This window comes from Oryctolagus cuniculus, chromosome 1 (genome assembly GCF_964237555.1).
Source record: "Oryctolagus cuniculus chromosome 1, mOryCun1.1, whole genome shotgun sequence".
Taxonomy (NCBI): domain Eukaryota; kingdom Metazoa; phylum Chordata; class Mammalia; order Lagomorpha; family Leporidae; genus Oryctolagus; species Oryctolagus cuniculus.
The window spans coordinates 80,224,544-80,246,132 of NC_091432.1; the positions used below are offsets into that span (position 1 = coordinate 80,224,544).

General features: G+C 36.5%; 1 protein-coding gene and 1 pseudogene across 2 annotated transcripts in view; one reads left to right on the plus strand and one right to left on the minus strand.

Moving 5' to 3' along the window:
• TYR (tyrosinase) overlaps positions 1-16,583 on the plus strand; it is a 103,509-nt gene extending 86,926 nt beyond the window's left edge. The window contains exons 3-4 of one of the 2 annotated variants that reach the window (XM_017342912.3): positions 5,077-5,258; positions 16,357-16,579. In XM_017342912.3, the coding sequence (XP_017198401.1) occupies positions 5,077-5,258; positions 16,357-16,440 (266 nt within the window). In that variant the 3' untranslated portion in view covers positions 16,441-16,579. Of the gene's footprint in view, positions 1-5,076; positions 5,259-16,356 lie in introns of both variants that reach the window. The other variant, NM_001082077.1, reaches the window with a different exon arrangement.
• LOC108178004 (U6 snRNA-associated Sm-like protein LSm6 pseudogene) lies at positions 14,335-15,953 on the minus strand (annotated as a pseudogene).
• Positions 16,584-21,589: the final 5,006 nt, after the last annotated feature.

The window sequence follows — 21,589 nt, forward strand, 5'->3', positions numbered from 1 at the left end:
TCTGATTGAATCAGTCTTCTCGTGGCTGTGACCTTTACAGGTGTTCCTCTGATGTGGCACTTTCTTTCCCAATTTCCCTCCTGGTCCCTTCTCTGGATACAGCCTTTCTAACCTATTTCCTTCAAGCCTTCACCACTGTGGACTGTGTTTCTTTCCCTTTAGGTGAGGCAGGAAGCCTGGAAGAGGCTGGACTGAGAATTCCCTTCCTCCCGCAGGGATAAGTCTCTGATAAAGTCATTTCCTCTGGCTGTGGGCTTTGTTAGAGAGAAGTTTCTGAGCTAATTTCACAATGGTCCCATTCTTCCTCTTCCTCACAGAGCCAAAAGGGATTCTTTCTGGGATCATCAGCATAAAAACCTAGTGGATTTCCTGTACATAAAACTCAAACATGTGTGGCAATTCCCCAAACACTGCAGCCTGCAGGAATTTCTCATGATCACTCCTAGTGCAGACTCTGTGCAACCATTCATCAACCTGTTTAAACATCTCCTGCCATTTGATGGATCCAGCTGCTTCTACTCCTTGTAAGCAGATCCCAGCTGTGCTCTTCCGGATGTACTTATCTCCCCCTTTTGGGGATTGGCAGTCTGCCCTGTGACCTCAGTTTTCTCCTAGATTCCGGAAAAGTTGTTGATTTTTAATTTGTGTTACACTTCTTAATAGAAACGTGGGAGTGACCAGGGTCTTTACATGACAGATGGGAAGTCATAAGTGCAATATATTTATGAAACACATCCACCAGATTTCAATCTGTAGTCATCTTTATTTTTCCAAATTCCTCTAATGTGAATTTCACTCTATCCCGGAATTCCAGAACTGTCTAGGTACAGTTTAAATAAATCTTTGATATGGTGATTTTTTTCCCACAAATGTCAGTTTGATTATCTAAGTTAAACATTAGTATTCCAATATGAGCCATTCTAGACATGGTTTTATGAAATTAACTGAAGATAAAAGCCAATGATAAAGCATTTAATCAAGATTAATACTTTCATTTTGAAAGGTTGATAAGGTGAGTGAACACATTAATGGTTTCATCCATTAAATCTTTTGGTGCTAAGAATTGATGTCCTTGTCCTACTTAGGTAAAGAATTTTTACTTCTTGGCAGAAACAAGATTATTTATAAATTGAAATATAGTAATAATATTTCTCAATTGTCAAAAGGTACAATATTTGCCTCAAGCCCTTATCTCATGGCACATTGTATATTGTTCCCAAATCATTCAAAGTTTAATAGTAAAAATGAAAAGGCATTAATTATCAGAGATCCTCCTCACTAAAAAAAGATCTACTAGTTTAAAATACATGGTTCAGTAAAAATAAAAGTTTTTTTTTTTTTTTTTTTTTTTTTTTTTTTTTTTTTTTTTTTTGACAGAGTGGATAGTGAGAGAGAGAGACAGAGAGAAAGGTCTTCCTTTTGCCGTTGGTTCACCCTCCAATGGCTGCCACGGCTGGCGTGCTGTGGCCGGCGCACTGCGCTGATCCAAAGGAAGGAGCCAGGTGCTTCTCCTGGTCTCCCATGGGGTGCAGGGCCCAAGCACTTGTACCATCCTCCACTGCCTTCCCAGGCCACAGCAGAGAGCTGGCCTGGAAGAGGGCCAATCAAGAATCCGGCGCCCCGACTGGGACTAGAACCTGGTGTGCCGGCGCCGCTAGGTGGAGGATTAGCCTATTGAGCCGCGGCACCGGCCAAAATAAAAAGTTTTAAAATTACATTTTTTTTTTTTTGAGAAGCAAAGGAGCACACAGATGAAGAGAAGGAGAGAGAGAGAGAGAGAGAGAGAGAGAGAGAGAGAACTCCCATCTACTGGTTAACTTCCCAAATGCTTGCAATGGTCAGGGCTGGTCCAGACCAAAGCCAGGAGCCAGGAACTCAGTCTAAGTCTCCTACATCAGCAGCAGATGTAGTAGATGGCACCAAGTATTGGTGCCATCACCTGTGGTCTCCAAGGGTATACATTAGCAGAAAGCTAGAACTGGGAGCAGAACCAGAACCTGAACCCAGGAACTCCAATATGGGATGTGGCAATTCAAGTAACATCCTAACCAGTGCACCAAACTCTTACCCCCAGATAAAATGTATTATAGAACATTATCAATTAGAAAATCTCCTTTTTGGTAAAATATCTGTAGAATGTTATATAAGTCATATAAAAATGACTTAAAATATTACAGCAAATATATGGTATTTTTTCTTTTTATGTTTAATTTTATTTTTCAGATTGTATATAATGAACAGGTCATGCATTGTGATCTAAAGGAAACACTAGAAGTTGTAACAAAACATAAAAAAAATACTAATTCATAAAATGATGTCGGTTCCTAACTTCTTCAGATGAGGAAATCAAGGCACAGGAAAAAAACAATCTTCTTGAATCTCCTTTACTGTTTCTACCTATCTGTATAATAACCACCATCAAACACCCTGAGCAGACGATGGCATTGTGGTGCAGCAGATTAAGTCCCTGCCTGTGATACCAGCATACCATATGGGCACCCATTAGAACCCTGGCTCCATTCCCTATCTAGCTCCAAGTTAATATGCCTGGGAAAGCAGCAGAAGATAGCCCAAGTACTTGGGCTCCTGCCACTCACATGGGAGACTTGGATTGAGTTCCAGACCGCTGATTTGGCCTTGCCTCAGCCCCTGCTATTTGGGGAGAGAATAAGCAGATGAAGGATCTCTGTCCTTGCCCTCCAAATAAATCAATACATGTTAAACAAAAGACCCTAAGCAAATACACACAGCTTTGGTATTTCTATGACAGCATATCTCATGTCTCTCATCAACTGTAAAGTTTTTCTGGAGCAACAATAACGGGGGCGGGTAGAGATGAAGGAAGGTTATAGTAAGGACAATAGCTTCTGCTTACTATTTGTCACTCAGCCATGTATATTGTGTAATGTTAGTTATTTCTCACAACATCTTCATTTCATAGGTATTATTCCTATTTTGAAATAGACAGAAAGGGACATCAAATAGGTTTAGAAATTATACAAATGTCCTCTCAGTAACCTCATGCAGAACTTGAAATTTTTATACAAGACCATATGTAACTTGTCCTACAGTATATACTAGCAAATATATGTTTAAAAATTGAGCTGATTTAGAAAGTATCTGGTATTCATCATTCAAATTTTTAGTATTTATCAGTGGCATCCTGATACTTCAATTATTTAAAAATTAAAAATCGGGCCGGTGACGCAGTTTGCTTGGCTAATTTTCCGCCTGCGGTGCCAGCACCCCAAGTTCTAGTCCCAGTTGGGGCGCCAGATTCTGTCCCAGTTGCTCCTCTTCCAGTCCAGCTCTCTTCTGTGGCCCAGTGGAAGATGGCCCAAGTACTTGGGCCCTGCACCCACATGGGAGACCAGGAGGAAGCACCTGGCTCCTGGCTTCGGATCGAAACAGCGCACTGGCCATAGTGGCCATTTGGGGGGTGAACCAAGGGAAGGGAGACCTTTCTCTCTCTCTCTCTCTCTCACTGTCTAACTCTGCCTGTCAAAAAAAAATTAAAAATTAACTTTGACCTCTGGTAGTATTTAAAACCTAAATTTTATAAGTAAATATGGATAGTTTTTTGTCATGGAAAAAAATTATCTCTATTGCTGCCATTTGATTCCCTTAATTTGCTCTTTATTGTACTTCAAACTTAAGGAATTTTAATTTTTTTTTTGCTTTAAGCATTATCCATTTCTTTTCTAACACACCACTCTGTGTAGTATATTATTACCTTTTCTTTCCTAGCTTAAATTTTGTAATTTAGTAACAATACTTAATTAATGCATCATGGAAAGTCACATTGCACAATGCCTTCTACAGTTAAGTAATAATAGTGTTTTCATTAAAAAAAAAAACACATTGGATAAAGTCTTTGGAAACATATAGGACACATATTTTCACCCTCATTTTAAGTTCTAGGAGATGAAGTCTCCAAAATTTCAGTGATTTGCTTTGACTTATGTAGCTATTAAAATACAGAGCTAGACCTCAAAGGGATTTCTCAGACTCCTAATCTAGTGTTCTTTCCTCTAAGTTCTATCAACTGACAATATATGCACAAAGTCATCCTCTTTGCTATACTTTTAATTGTCCACTATAAATTCTACAAGTTGATTTCTATTCCTCTTATTGGATTTTTTAATGCTTAATCTTCTAGCTCTTGTCCCAACGTTTTTAATTGCATGCCATGCAATTCAACATTGAGTGATTTAAACAAGAACAAAAAATGTTAAGAGAACATTTGATAACTCACAAAATCATGTGGAAAGATGTTCAGAAACAGGTGGAAAAGGGGAAAGGAGCAGCAGCCAAGACTTTTAGAAAAGTCTGCTAGTGTTCTCTAGCGCATTTGATACCTGGGACGTGGGATCCCTTTGCTAGATGTCATGGCAATTGTCATTGCCCACTATTATAGTAATTTTCCATTGTCTTTGCTTCTTTTTGTCACTATTTCCTGTTCAAAAGCCATGGATGGATAGGTCCAAGTGCCTGCATATTGACTACATGATCATATTCTTGCTTTCTGAGAACTAGGCAGCAGAGTACTAGTGTTCTAAATTCTACCATTTGAGGTGAGCTCTGTCTCCCATGAAGCTCATTATGTATATACTTTATCAAATATAACATGAAGGTTGAAATAACTGGAATTTCTCCCCTCCACCACCACCATGACCAAAAAATAACCCAATTAAAAATTTGCTCCTAATTTAGTTGTATGTGATGTTTCTTTGGAAACAATAAATACATTTAATTTACAACTATGACTCTGTTGTTGCTCAATCAATAATTGCTTTAGATGCATGGCATTTTGAAAGTTTTAAACTGGTCCTGTAAATTTCATTTTTTTGAAGTTATTTTTATTATTTCTTTCAAATTAAAGAGCTTCTTCAGAGCCTAATAGTATGAACTGGTATTTTACAAATTATTTTCAGAATATGAAAAACTTATTCAGCATTTGCCCAGGTCTTGGGGTTTTAATATAACTATAAACCTTGCTATTTTACTTTAAAAATTTTAAAAATACTTCTTTCATAATGATTTTTTTCTGACTGTTAATAACTTTTGCCTCCACAGTATTTTTGAGCAGTGGCTCCGAAGGCACCGTCCACTTCAAGAAGTTTACCCAGCAGCCAATGCACCCATTGGGCACAACCGGGAATCCTACATGGTTCCTTTTATACCTCTCTACAGAAATGGTGATTTTTTTATTTCCTCCAGAGATCTGGGCTATGACTACAGCTATTTGCAAGACTCAGGTAAACTTCAATTACTGAATCTAATATGACGAACTTTTATCAAGATAATATAAAGCCCTCTTTCTACAGTTACCCCCAAACCTTTTAAAATAGGAGAAAGTTCATCCTATCCTTATCACCAGCTAATTGTAACATGAAATGAATTTGAAGATCTTTAAATTTCTAACCATTCAGTATAATGTAGGATATTTTGTATATGCCAATAGTGGTAATAGCACAAGAGAGAAAGAGAGAAAGAGAGAGAGAGAAAGAGAGAGAGAGAGAGAGAGAGAGAGAGAGAGAGAGAGAGAAAGGAAGGAGGGAGGGAGGGAAGGAAGGAGGGAAGGGAGGTAGGGAGGGAGGGAGGGAAAGAGAGAGAAAGAGAAAGAAGAAAGACTTTTGAAACTCTTATCAGCTTTGTGAGAGTGATATATTAAAAAATCTAGAGCAGAGTGACATAAAGCAACCATCTAACAGTGTTGGAATGATCTTTGGGAATTTCTTGCTAGAGTTAACAAGAAAATTTGTGAAATGTTCTTTTTTAGCTTAATTAATAATGATGATCATAATAGTCATTATACTGTTAAGTATCATAACTATGATTAATTATATAAAACCATAAGATTAGTTATTTCTGTCCTTTAAAGTAGGATTATACTTGTATCTTCTTGACAAATGAAGAACAGATAAAAATTTTCCCCCTATCTGAAAGACTGCTACATGAAATTTTGTTCTGTACCTTATCAACCAACCACACATTGGATATTTATTCTTTGAATAAGAAGGTGAGGACATAGATCCAAAGAAAATATAAGTAACATTTCCAGTATCAAACACTGATTATGGAGGGGTCAGATTTCAACTCCATGAGGTCGTCCTCATCTCACTACACAATGCTTCCTCTCCAATACCTGAGCACCAACTACCAAAAATAGCAAAACAGCATAGGGCTTGTGGGTAAGAGGATTCAGCAAGCATATCTATTTCATTACATACACTGGTAATTTATGAAAACATAAGTAACATATAAGGAAAATAAAATTTAGTAATTTCTTACTTCTTGTATTCAACTCCAGTAAGACATAAATGACTGACATCATTCCAGATCTCAAGAAGCTCAAGACAATGTGAAATTCAGGCAGCTGTATTAAGAAAATACAAAATATCAGGTTGTCTGATGTGCAGTCTTAAGCAAAAACTTATAGGGGCATGGAGGAAAAAATGATGATTTCTGAATAGTCCAAGATAAAAGGACCCAGCAAGGCACTGAAGAATCAGTAGTAAGGTGGCATACTGAAAAGGGCAGAAAATTTTCTAAGCTATGAGAATATCAAGAAAAACAGGTAGAATGTGCATGGTGTGTTTATGGAATGCTGAATTCTCCTATTTGAGTAGTACAAACAATAGAAAATGACACTGAGAAGATAAATTCCATCATTTCAGAATAGCTAAAACATATTCAGTACTTTTTATGTGCCAGGAACTCTTTTACATGAACTGTCTGCATTATTTCCTTAAATCTTTGTGACTACTCTATGGACAACTACTTATTTTTCTTTCATAGATGAGAAAACAGAAGTTTCAAGAATATAAATTATTACAGCCCATTTATCTACTATGTGGCATAACAGAACTACAATTTATAGCAAATAATAGAACCTGTATGTTATCAACCTACCCTTTGGGGAACCGTTAGTTGTGCAGATATAGCTTTTGTTGAACTTTTTTACGTTATGTAAAGATCATAGCCAGTAGAAAAGTACTAAAATGACTGACAGAGGAGATAAATTTGTTTCTAAACTGGAGACCTGAGAATGGGGCATTTTGCAAATGTTAGAGTTGTGATAAGAGGAGGGGCTTTCTATGAATCAAAAAGAGGGACATTCTCAAATGTCATGTTTTCCCTTTCTTCTATTAAAGTCATATTACATAAAAAGGATCATATTGGTAATGTTTTAAAAGATTTATCATGTAGAATTTTACAATTTAGTTCCTGTTTCTATTTCCAGAAAAGCTCATACTTTTGAAATTGCTGTTGTCAATGCCTAAATAATGATCTTATTTCTCCATTTGTCAAATTCTCAGATATGAAATAATTTTATACATATATAGTCATATTTAGTCACTGTTTTATTGGAGTTGTAAGGTGATTTTTCAACAAATGAATCTGTTCCTTTTTCATCTGAGTTGCAAGCTTCACAAGGTCAGAATTTATCTTGCAAATCTGTCTATTCCACATATCAAATGGTATCTGGAATGGGTTGAAATCAATAAATCAATTTGCAAGTAAATGAGGTTTACCATGAAGAACTGTACCTCTTAACTGACATAAATGAAGCTTGCTTGAAAGGTATCACATTCTTAATATCCAGGTTAATTTTAAAAATATATTTTAAAATATTATCAAGGATTCCATCATGGCAAGTATATTTAGGTGACTTATTTATTCTTTCTGCATATTTTAATGAATAATTATGTTAAACAATGAATTATCTTAGATAACACAGAAACTGGTAGTAAACAATAGTCTCTATCTTCACAGAGCCTATAAGCGGAAGAGAAAAATTTTAAACAACTACTAACCTAATGATTCATTTATTTAAAGATGTGCCTACCTCTATAAATCCATGAAGTAATATTTAAGAGGCTAGCAATATGATAGGTAGAATTAATAATTGAATTAGAGGATCCTTATATTTTGGTTACATAGTTAGGATATAGTATGGAATACTGGTCAGCCATAAAAAAGAATGAAATCCTGTCTTTTGCAACAAAGTGATGCAACTGGATACCATTATGTATAATGTAATAAGCCAGTCACAAAAAGACAAATATCATGTGTTTTCCCTGATCTGTGGTAACTAATAAAGTACCAAAAAATGTAATGTATATGAGTGAAAGTGACATTTTGAGATTCAATGATTATTTAGAGCCCTTGTCTCTGCTGTTGAGGAACAGTGTTTTTTTCTTCTCATGATTTGGTGAACACTTTATGTAGTGTAGGGTTAATCTTACGAATATAATATAAACTGAAAGTAGGTCATTGTAAAAATTAAAAAAGTTTATAAGAGAGGAAGGAGGAGGAAGTGTAGGAATGTGGGTGAGAGGGAGGGTATGGTGGGACGTATTACTATGTTTCTAAATCCATATATGTGAAATATTTGAAATTTGCTCACCTTAAAATAATGTACAAATTAAAAGAAAAATAATGGAAGGTGTTAATAAATTTTAAGCAGATTGTGGGCAAATCTGGGTATTCGAAGGATTTTTTAATTTTTTATTGTATTTAAGTTATACAAATTTCATATATTTCACATATACATATTTAGGAATCTAGTGAGACTTCCCACTCTACCCTCCCTCCCACCCACATTCTAACCCCTCTTCCCCCTCCTCCTTGGATTCCCATTTTTAATTTTTTTTTAAGATTTATTTATTTTACTTGAAAGAGTTACACAGAGAGAGAAGGAGAGGCAAAGAGAGAGAGAGAGAGAAAGAGAGAGAGGTCTTCCATCTGCTGGCTCACTCCCCAATTGGCTGCAATGGCCGGAGCTAGGCTGATCCAAAGCCAGGAGCCAGGAGCTTCTTCCAGGTCTCCCACGTGGGTACAGGGGCCCGAGGACTTGCACCATCCTCCACAGCTTTCCCAGGCCATAGCAGAGAGCTGGATCCGAAGTGGAGCAGCTGGATCTCAAACTGGTGTCCATATGGGATGCCAGCACTGCAGGAGGCGGCTTTACCCTCTACAGCACAGTGCTGGCCCCACCTCATTTTTAATTTTTACAATGATCTATTTTCAGTATACTTAGTGATAGTATAGTTAACACTACTCTAAGTAAAGGAGTTCAGCAAATGGTATGAAGAGAAAGAAAACAGAATAAAACAAAAGATTGTTCCTCAGTCTGTTCTCAAAATGTCTATTTCATTCCAATATATTACATTTAAGGTATTCTACTAGCTTCATTAGATCAGGGGAAATATTTGATATCTGCCTTTTGTGACTGGTTTATTTCACTAAGCATAATGGTTTGCAGTTGTGACCATCTTGTTGTAAAAGACAGGATTTCTTGTGTTTTTTTTGTTGTTGTTTTGTTTTTTTTTTTTACAGCTGAGTAGTACTCTATAGTGTATATACACCATAATTTCTTTATCCAATCAATAGTTGATGGACCATTAAACAATATCTGGGTCAGTAGAATATATAGCCCCAAAACTCAAAATAGATACATTGCCTTTAGAATGTAATTTGAGAGATACCTAAATATGAAGTTATTTCAGAAAGTCTTTAAAATCATGTGTAATAGTGATTTTTATTCTCCTCTATGGACAAATAAATTGAGATTTAGATAAAATGACTAATTTTAAATACTGAAGATAGTAAGTGGCAGAGATTCAACAGCAGATGTATGATCTCTTCATAAGTTCACAGGAGACAGGGCCTCCCTGAGTTCTCATATTGTCTTCTACACATGCACCCCACTTCATTGTTCCTTCCTCAGTGTGAAAATGGTTCTTACTACAATGACACCAAAAGGATAAGGAAGGGGATGTGAGGCCCAAAGAATTACAATAGAGGCTTTAAGGTATTTATTCTATTTGAATTCAAAGAAACAAATTTCATTTGGAATACTCCATCTGCTTAGAGTGTTTTTCATCTAGACATGAATTTATATAGTAAATTTTAGGGAATTTTGATTTTGAAAATTGCAACAATTACCTATTCCCTATTTTATGAATTATTCTATACTTTTGCTTCTATTATACTTCCACGGAGTTTAAAATTTATCTCTATCCATTGCTAAATGTTAAGCGTGCTAAAAAAGTCCTTTAAAATCTCTTGATATAATTTAGTTCAAGGAGGTCATTATTCATCATTCATGTATTCATGTTTATAATTACTTGTGTTTTTTTTTTGTAAAAAGGCAGCTAATGCCTGACATTAGTCAAATATTTTCTCTTATAATTAAATTTAATGATGCTTTTAAAATTTGGTAACAAGTAATTTTCTTGCATGCATAACTGATTGAAAGGTGAGACAAAAAAGCTTTTGCAATGAAAGGTTGTGTTCTTAACTGATGGTAAGTGCATTTCTTTCTGTAAGATAATTCTCTGTTGAGAACTTCCTTCTTTCAATATATTCTGAAAGACATGGAAATTCGATTTCAAAAATGAGAGTAGGAGAGCATGCTAACAGCAGGATCTTATTCTACAAGCAGAATAGAGTTTTATGAGGCTTCTGTCATTCGTGGCTATGTTCAGTAGCTATACTTGGCTATGTGCTTGCTTGTGTGTGTGTGTGTGTGTTATGCCTTTCTTCCAGGGGTGTCTTACCATCAACATGACATTCTCAGGTTCTTCTGCCCCAGGGGATTGTCTTCCAAGACAGAGGCCCCAACTCCACATTCAGATGTGGGAGCTATTTCCCTCATGATTTCATTGGATCTTTTACATTATTTCATTATAGCATCACTGTTCTTGAAATATTTGTTTATATATCAGTCCCTTTTCTAGTTACTGTTTGCTTCTGACCAAGCCCTCTGTCTTATTTTTGTAGCTTCAGTGCCTGGACTCCAACCTGGCACATAGTATGTCTCAGTGAATATTGGTTTTATGAAGTCAGTGAATGAATGAATAGGAAACTGAAAAGTAAAGCAAATAAAATATAGTACTTGCTACTGAGAGCTTTTAACAATCCTGAAAAGTAAGAAATGCATATAAATAATTAAAATACATATATAAACATCAGAAAGGAACAAAGAAACAGTCTGAGAACCCAGAAAAGAGAACTAAGTCAGTAAAGAAATCAAATTTGAGAGAGAAAAACTCATATTGAAAGTTGATTTAGTTGAAATATCAATGAAATCATAATGGAATATTTTATGGAATTGCTAGAATACATTGAAGTTATAAATCATTCTCTGTGTGGTAAGCATTGTCTCATGGGCTATACATATTGTCTAATTTAGTCACTAATAGCAAATTTTCTAGAGTTTCTGACTCCTAATTCATTAAATGGTGGAAATGATCCCTAACTACATTGTGGATTTCTTGATGATTAAATGGGTATGTGAATGCATTTTGAAAGTGACAGGGCACAAAACAAGCAGAAGACTAAACAACTTTTCTGAGGATAAATGACAAGAAAAATAGAATTTTAACTTGCTAAAAAATGACAGGAAAATTATGACATTAAGATAGAGTAGGAAGGTGAAGAGTTATAATTCCAGGGAGAATTAGAATACACAGAAAGAAGTCTGAATTTCACTTTAAAGCCATTAGGAAATAAAAAGAATGCTTCAAAAAGGATAATCCCTAAGTGACAGTAAATACTGAGATCACTTGGAATGAATTGAAGTATAAAAATAATAAAAGAAGTTGCAGGATAGACCAAAATAGTCCTTAAAAACTGTGAAAGCACTTAAGGTAGGCCATTCATATTAAAGGAAATAAAACTTATTATGTAACTTCTATGTACCCTGCATATTGTTGGACATTTAAAATGTACTATGCAGTGGGGCTGTCATTGTGGCACAAGAAATTAAACTGTGGCTTGTGATGCCAGAATCCCATATTGAAGAGCCAATTTGAGTCCTGGCTGCTAGACCTCTGATCAAGCAGCTTCTTTTTTTTCCATCTTTCTCCTCCTCCTCCCCCTTGCTTTCCCTCCTCCTCCCTCTTCCTTCTTCTTCCTTCCTTCTTCCTTCCTCCTCTTCCTCCTCCTTCTCCACCTCCTCCCCCTCCTCCTCCTCCTACTCCTCCTCTTCTTCTTCTTCAGATTTATTTATTTATTTGAAAGGCAGTTACAGAGAGGGAGAAGGAGAGGGAGAGAGAGAGAGAAAGAAAGAGGTCTTCCCGAATACCCGAAATGGCTGGAGCTGGGCCAATCTGAAGCCAGGATCCAGGAGCTTCTTCTGGGTTTCCCACATGGGTGCAGGGATCCAAGCACTTGGGCCATCTTCTACTGCTTTCCCAGGCCATAGCAGAGAGTTGGATCAAAAGTGAAGCACACTATACTCAAACTGGCACCCATATGGGATGCCGGCACTGCAGGAAGCAGCTTTACCTGCTATGCCACAGCACTGGTCCCCTGATCCAGCTTCTTGTTGATACACCTGGGAGGCATTTTGGAGACCAGGATGGAGTTCCTGGATCCTGACTTCAGCTTCTCCCTCTCTCTTCCTTTCAAATATGTAAATAAATAAATTTTTAAAAATCCATATGTATTAAACTGTGCATTAAAATAAGCAACAGAAAACAGGCTTAGGGATGTATCCCATTTTCAAAATAATTTTAACTCTATTAAAAACAGTAATTTTCATGTTTGATAGAAATAATTTTCATTCCTTTTGATTTTAGATTTATTGGATTTCATTTTGTAAGATTTAAATTAATATGCAAGAATGTAGGTCTTTTTCACCATAATTTATTTTACAAATAAAATTAATCTTTTGTGAGTTATCATCCCTTTCTGAAGAAGTGAAACAGTATCAGTATTGCTCAATTATGTTTAATGAATTCTAAGAGTTTCAGAAGTGTCTCAGTAATAACTGGATAGAAGATGGTGCCAGGGATAGGAGAGGAAAAAGTAACAGGAGAAATGGACAGGCCTTTTGCCTCATATTCCCCAGTGAAGTTAGAAAAGTTCCACTTTTATCTTTTTGAATACTGGGATTTAATATAAAATTAGTTTTTTTTTAACAAGTTCTCCTCATTGTGAAAAGAATATCCGTGGTTTAATCTTTCTGAACTTTATCAAGTCTATGGTGAATAGTGAGATTCTCATTTTAAATTTTATTTCATGTTGCTATCCATTATTTCCAAGATATTTATTATTCTTTTTTCCCCTTTATTTGTGGATCTCATTTTTATTACAATTAAGTTTACCTATAATTATAATTCCAAACTATATTAAGGTACGAACTTTTATTTTAATATGCAGATACTTAATTTTTTCAAAATTATTAACACATTTTGAAGTGTAAATGCTGCAAACTCCATGGGAACAAAATTAGATTAAAAAGGGAATTTATTGGCTTACATAATCCAAGGAAAGTATAAAAATTTAAACTGTGGAAAAGGTGGAAATACAGTTGAGACTGAAAAACAGCAAGAAGCAAGGAAACGAGTGTCCTGAAGACTGCATCTCTTCCTTCCATGCTCTAGTTTCCACCTTTGCTGCTTCTATCTTGGCTTCCTCCTATTTCCCACAGAGTAGGAAGTACAGCTGACCTCAGCTTCGGGGCCACCTGACTCTCAATTCCAGCACATTTTGAGTACTGATTTTGACTGGCCCCTCCTGAATCATGGGTCAGCTATATACTGGCTACATCAGTCAAGAAAGGGGTTCATAAAATAATGTTACCACTTCTGCATCAGTGAGGGTGGGAATTGGGAATGGGGAGAGGTCATCCTAGTTAAGATAGACTCAAATTTCTTAGCTTACATAAGATTATCTATCCCTGAAATTATGGTTTTGCTATTTTGTTGAATATCATCTCTGAAACCTCAGGATAAGAGCTGTTCCTTTGTAGTAGCTCCAGATGCCCCAGGGGTTTGCTCTGGACCACATGCTCTGTGATAGCTTACCCAATCCCATCTGCACTCTAGCTAAGGAGAAAAGGGGCAAGTTTTATATTATTCTTTTTAAGGAAATTGCCCAGTAGTTACATATATTACTTTTGTTCAAGCCTTGAGTCACATATCTGTAATTCGCTTCAAGGAGAGCACAAGATACACTGTCTTTGTTCCACTGTATCACAAAAGGAATGTTGATAACCTTTTATATACATTCCATATGCCTTCCATATACATTCTAGATATGGTATATAAAAAACTGTTCTTTTACAGAGAATCTATGTATTCTCATTGAGTAAATGTTGACTATTTTTAATTTATCGAAATTTAGTTTCTCAGATGCTATAATCATACTATGCAAATATTATTTATTTATTTTTTATTTTTAATGAGTTTTTATTTGCACATTTTAAAGGTGGTACATGGCTCTGGCCTCAGAATCAACCCTTAAGGCATTCAGATCTGGCTAAAAAGCCCATGAGAGTATTTCAGGCATGGAAAGCCAAGACACTGTGGCAAAAAAACAAAACAAAACAAAACAAAACAAAACAAAACAAAACACACACCTAAATTAAAGATCTCTGTGAGTGATATCCTAGTAGAAAGAATGGACCATCAAAGAAGGCAGTACCTTCCTCTGAAGGGAGGAGAGAACTTCCACTTTGACTACCGCCTTGTCTAAATAAGATCAGAGTTGGTGAATTCAAGAGGCTTTCATAGCCTTGGCAGCTCATGACAAGAGCCTCGGGTGATTACTGATGTCATAAATGAAAGTGTCAATTGTTAAATCAACAACAGGAGTCACTGTGCACTTACTCCCCATGTAGGATCTCTGTCCTTAATGTGTTGTACTATGTGAATTAACGTTATAACTAGTACTCAAACTGTACTTTACACTTTGTGTTTCTGTGTGGGTGCAAATTGTTGATATCTATACTTAGAATATACTAAGTTGATCTTATGTATATAAAGATAATTGAAAATGAATCTTGCTGAAGAATGAGATGGGAGAGGGAGTGGGAGATGGGATGATTGTGAGTGGGAGGGAGGTTATGGGGGGAAAAAGCCACTATAATCCAAAAGTTGTACTATGGAAATTTATATTTATTAAAAAAAAGTTAAAAAAAAAGTGGTGCATGGTCATTGTTATTATGGACACAACATGATATTTTCTTTTTTTATAGAAAACTTTTATTTAATAAATATAAATTTCAAAAGTACAACTTTTGATTATTGTGGTTCTTCCCCCCCATAACCACCATCCCACCACCTACTCCCTCTCCCATCCCATTCTTCATTAAGATTCATTTTCAATTATCTTTATATACATAAAATCAACTCTATACTGAATACAGATCTGTTGCTTTAAGATTTAAAACTGTGACCTCTATGAATGCAGACATTGTTCAAATGTTATGGAGTTCCTGGGGGCATTCTAAAATTATTGAGCCTTTTCAATTATTAAAGTCAGTGAATGTGATAATCCAAAGACTGCATTATTGACGAATATAACAGTGTTCCATATGTAATCAGAATTGCTATAAAATCAGCAGAAGGAATTGTACAATAACAGTTAACATTTAATGGAATGAGCACTATGTACAAGGAACTGAATAATTTACAGATGTTGCCTACAGATTTTTTTCATATTTTTTGGCTTTTTTAATTTGTTTATCATTTTGTACACTGATACAGAGGTAAAAGAAAGTGACTGGCACTTAAATCTGAAAGAACTATTTACAATTAAATCCACAAATGTGGATTTCTCTTCTTGACATGTCAGTGAAAAATCACCAACAGCCATGAAAACAAAACACATTATATCATAAAGAAAGCAAAAAATAGACAAAAAGTCATAAACTAGAAATGAAACTAGGGAAGGTATCATTCTCTTGATGCCTCCACATGCTTCTTTTCTATGGACTTAGGTAAAACACATTGTTTCCTCAGGTAAACACATCCCTATCTTATTCTTCAGTGGTCCATTGACATATTTTAGCCTGCTCTGGGGATTTATTCATTTGGCTATTTAGGCAAGCCAGTACCCCTCAATAATCCACTCCAGAATTTAATTTTACCACAAATAGGTTGTCCCATGATTTGTTTTAAGGAGTCACTATGGGCTTTTTTTCACAGACTCATTGTAACGATCTTGAGAGTCAGGAATCCTGAGTTCTAATCCCAGCTCTTGAAATTTAATTAGCTGTGACTGGGATAACGTATCATTTCACCTCTCACAACCCAGGTTTATCATCTTAAGGCAGAACCTGGTGCCCCAAAGACCTGGCCCCCCTGGACCTATCTACAGGTATTTAAATAAAACATTCCCAACACACAGCTACCAGGAGTATTAGGTATAACTTTCCCAGACTATTACAGCTGGTCAGTAGCACAACTGGTATCCAAACTTAAGTGTCTGATGGCAAAGTACTATGAAGGTGATGATGATGATGGCAGTAGTGGTAATGGTGGTGGTCGTGGTGGTAGTGGTAGTGATACTGTTAACAAAAAACCAGAAAAACCTTGACTTGTCTTTCTGTTTCAGACCCAGATTTTTTTCAAGGCTATATTAAGCCCTTGTTGGAACAAGCCAGTCGGATCTGGCCATGGCTCGTTGGAGCAGCTGTAATAGGGGCTGTCCTTACTGCAGCGCTGGCCACACTCATCGGCCTGTTGTGTCGTCACAAGAGAAAGCAGCTTCCAGAAGAAAAGCAGCCACTCCTCATGGAAAAGGAGGATTATCACAGTTTGTTGTATCAGAGCCATCTATAAAAGTCATGCATAATAGATTAGGTCCAAAAGGCCTTACCTTGCTCTAACTCTAAGTGATGTCCAGATTCCCAAGAGAAGCCCAATAGACTGGTATCTATGACCATTCTCAGAATTGTAATCTAATACAAAGTGGGCTTTCCCCTCCAATGCAGGTCGAACACAACTGCGTTTCTCCTGAAGTTTGTGATCGGCACCATTTCCCCAAGCTTGTATTTCTAAAGAAAGGATCATAGGATCATAAGCAACTGTTACTTGTATCTAAATAAAAATGCTCTTATGAAATATTGGAATAATTTTGATGTTTGCCTCCTGATTGTTTTAAAGATGTTTCTTTTCTATTGTTTCCTTCCTTTGATTTGAATAAAACAGTAACAAATGTACATTGCCTTTCTGAACTTGAGAAATTCATTTTAATTTCCTCCAGTAAGCATGTGATATATCCCTATATTTTGTATTTCAGCTCTAAAATGTGTTACAGACCTGAAATAGAAACGAACCATCAGCTCTTTCCAGCTATAATCCTATGTACACTTTTTTAAAGCTACTGAGAACAAGAATCCAGTCTCTACCATCAATATGGCCAAGTGCCTATCTCCAGACATGTCCATTAAATATCTTGATGCTTATACTAACAAGCATATTAACAACTTTTTTCTTTCTAAGAAGAATTTTATTTTATTAGAGAAATATTAACATTTAAGGGTTCAGACTAATGATCTGAATGTTATCATGTACAGTACTACTAAAAGAACTCATTCCATTTTCCTTGGCTATTAAGACCTAATATTAGGAAGTCCAGATAACCTCATTACTTAAAATTTTTTATATAATTGTACTGTATCTATATATAATATGAAAGACTAGGACAGGTGAGTAGAAGTTATAGAGACCCATATTGGTTCAATAAAATCTGTCAATTCTCAACTTCTCTAAACAAAGATGGGCATTCTTGGAAAATGGTGACTGACTGCCATTGGAGGTTTTTTTTTTGTTTTTTTTTTTTTTTTAGTTAACTATTTTTTAAAAATTTTCTTAAAGGCAGAAAGAGAGGGAGAAGGGGAAGAGAAGAGGAGAGAGATAGAAGATAGAGATAGAGATAGAGATAGAGAGACAAAGAGACAGGGAGAGAGACAGAGATTCTACCCACTGGTTCACTTTTCAAATGCCAGCAACAGCCGGGGCTAAGGCCAGGCTGAAACCAGGAGCCAGAGCTAGAACCAAACCACAGAAGCCATCATCTCCCAGAGTGCACATCAGCAGGAAGCTGGAATCTGAAAGCACAGCAAGCATCCCTATATGGGATGCATCCCTATATGGGATGCAGGCATTTCAAGTATGTCTTAGCCACTGGGCCAAGTGCTGACCCTGGAGTTCATATATTGTGTTGGGTGGCTAACAGGCCTTGGATTCTAGAAAGAAAATTCACATTTTGACTATATAGGAATACATATTTAAATTGGCTCAGGACTCTAAACAACCTTCTATCCATACAAAACCAAGGCCATATCAACGACTAAACGTAGTTGATACTCTGCGGCAGTGTTCTAGGAAGTTTTCATCATCATATTTTACATCTACCTTCCCAACCAAACACATTAGCTTTTGTCTGGTATGGCCCGTCTCTTTGTGATTATCTGCTTAGTAGGTTCAAATTTGAACTTCATTTTGATTATTCCACTTTAAAAAAAAAAAGATTTATTTAGTTAGTTATGTGAAAAGCAGAGTGACAGAGAAAAAGGAGAGACAATAACAGAGAGCTCTTCCATCTGCTGGTTAACTCCCCAAATGCTTGGTATAGACGGAGCTGGGCTAAGCAGAACTGTGGTATTATCTTCCTTTATTCCTTCTGGGAGTGTGGAAATTGAGTGTCAGCTGCCTGATTCCTCGTTCTGCACTTTGAACAACCATCTAATTTTTCTACCACCCTGGTGTCAGTGATTGGCTTATTGCATGTTGGATGGTTAAGTGATTTTGGCTATTTTTTAAATTGCGCCGTGGCTCAATAGGCTAATCCCCCACCTTGCGGCGCTGGCACACCGGGTTCTAGTCCCGATTGGGGTGCCGGATTCTGTCCCGGTTGCCCTTCTTCCAGGCCAGCTCTCTGCTGTAGCCAGGGAGTGCAGTGGAGGATGGCCCAAGTGCTTGGGCCCTGCACCCGCATGGGAGACCAGGAGAATCACCTGGCTCCCGGCTTCGGATCAGTGCAGTGCGCCGGCCATGGCAGCCATTGGAGGATGAACCAATGGCAAAAGGAAGACCTTTCTCTCTGTCTCTCTCTCACTGTCCACTCTGTCTGTCAAAAAAAAAAAAAAAAATTTGCAATTTTTTCCAAAAGTACCTCATGGAAAATTGGAAATTCCTAATAGTGAATTCAGTATGTATCAGCAGTCATCCACCATGTCCTTTCATTATTAGACTTAAGTTAGCTTTTCTAATTTCTTGTGTCTAGTGGAAACAATCTGGCAAAGGGTGGGTAGTGGTATTCTCATTGTCACCACTGGACCCTCAAGTAATGAAATAGGAGAAGACCCCCTAAAATTTACCCTGAAATGTGGCTCCTTAAAGTTCCCTAGAAGTGTTATCTGGGGTGCCACGTGTGCTACCATAATTTGGGGTGCCTTACGATTTCAGCATAGGCTTATTACTAAATCCCCAATATTAATAAGCCCAAGAGGGTTCTCGCCTAATATTTAGAGAAGAATTCTAAATACAGGCACAGATAAATGAGGCAGCATGGTACGTTTTATGCTTTTATTTAGTAAGAAAGATGCATAAGAGAGTGAGAGCTTTATTTAGGGGAGAGAGGTGAATAGGGGTTCATACCAAGCACCAGGAACCAGCCACGTGTATGAGCACATAGACCAGGATGCCTGGAGCACATGGCCCGAAGGCCATGGGCACTGGAGGCGCGGGGCTGCAGCAAGCCCCTTCCTAGCAAGAGGCCAGGGAAAAGAGCAGGCCGGGCCACACCATGGGCCGGCTTTTAACCCACTTCCAAAGGGGAGTGGTTAATTAACCTGATTGGCTGGTGGACACCCAGGTGTGGCCAGGTAGGGGAATGAGGGGGCGTGACAAAGGCATCAGGTAGGGGCATGAGGTCACACAGGGGCGTGGTGAAGGCGTGGTCTTTCAGTTCACAAATCTGATCAATTTTAACCTGTATGCCTGCCTACTTCAGTAAGAGACGGTAAATACTGGGATTATATGCTCAATTTGGTGACTATCTTGAAAGAAGGATTAAAACTGATCATATGCAGTGGCATCTTAAGTCTGGATTCAATTTACTTAGGAATTGGAACTACTAAAACTAAAAGCAAGCAGAAATGGGAAAAGAATATGGAAAATGATCTGCAAAAGTCTTAAAGAAGAAATAACAGTAATTAGGGACTCTAAATCTCAGAGCCCATTTGTGTGGGTGTGTGAGATCAGTCCTGAAAAATAATTATGTGTACATCATTTGTCTAGGTATGATTTGAAGGCAAGATTATAGGTGATATTTTTCAACCATTTCTGCAAAGCACACTGAATACTAAATTTTGAATAATTTTGGCAAAGCACATTGAATAAAAGTCCACTCAACAAAGTTTCATTGTTACTGACAGGGATCTGTATGAAGTAATTTTTTTATCATAAGGCAATTCCCTCTTTTATTATTGCATTGCAGCATAGAACATTGTTTTGTTTCTCTAGAGGCTCAAGGTATTTATTAGTGTAGCACCTATATCTATGATAAAAACCACTATGTCTATGATTCCCTGGTTTTCTGAACAAGGAACCAAAATTACACGATTGATATTATAGCATATATGACAATTTAATTAAATTATAATTAACATTATAGTGTGTGGCTTGCTCTCTTTTGCTTTGTTTTGGTGTGACTTTCACAAATTGCTTCATTTTTTTGCTCTGATCTTTTTCCATCACTGCACTGTGAATCACATTTTTTATATACAGAGAAATAAGCAGCTTCCACTCCTTTTTTCTTTTTTCTGTGTTTTGCTTAAAAATGTATTTTTAGTACCCAACCTTTCCAACAAGTCAAATATATAATTCTCCATATGTAGAAATAAGTATGTGATGGGTACAAGTCAACCAGTGTCTCCAGCAGGCTGACAACTGGCATTGTGGATGTTTTTAAATAGCCTTTTCCTTGTTTATATGGGCTTTGATTTGAGAGAACGATTTTCTTTGTCATCATAAAAAGGGCCTCCTTGGGGCCACCTATTGTGAGCCTGTGCTATTTTGGAGGGCATATCAGTAGAACAAAGTTCTACTCCCCCTCTGATTAGACTTCTGAAAGCTTCTGAAATGAAAATGTAAAAGGGGTATTTTTATAAGCTTTGCATTGCTTATTTTCAAAAGCATTTGCCAGTTTTCACAATGTAATAAAAATAAAAATTCTTATGGAAACCCACTGAGGACTCAAGGTCTTTCAAATTGTACAGCTATTTAAAACTATATGGGAATAATTTAAGAGTTTTCTTTAAAGACTAGCCTTATTAAAACTATGCACTTCATGTTTATCTTCTTGTTTTATGAGTTATTTTCTTAATAAGGGTGTAAGAAATTACTTCGTGTTCATCTACCAATTCACCTGTTTCATAATCATAATCATGATTTCTAATTTTTAGTTAAAAATAAGTATCAAAGATGTCATCAGCTAGTGCATAGTTCTAAGTACTGTGCTGAGCACTTCATATACATTTACACATTTAATCTTCATATTATAAATATGAGAATAAGGACTTTTCCTATTTTCAAATTAGAAAACTATGGTTTAAATAAGTACTTTGCCCAAGTTTACGTATTTGTTCAGTAGTTTAGGTAATTTATCTGTACTGTGAATTCAGTTATTATTAATAACAAATTTAATTGCTGTATTTTATTTAATTATGTTAAAGTTTCACATCTAATTCTTTATCACTGAACATTTGAGTTTCATCTGGCTTTTGCTATTGTTGCTGTAACCATAGTCAATTCTGTAATGAATATCGTGGTACACATAG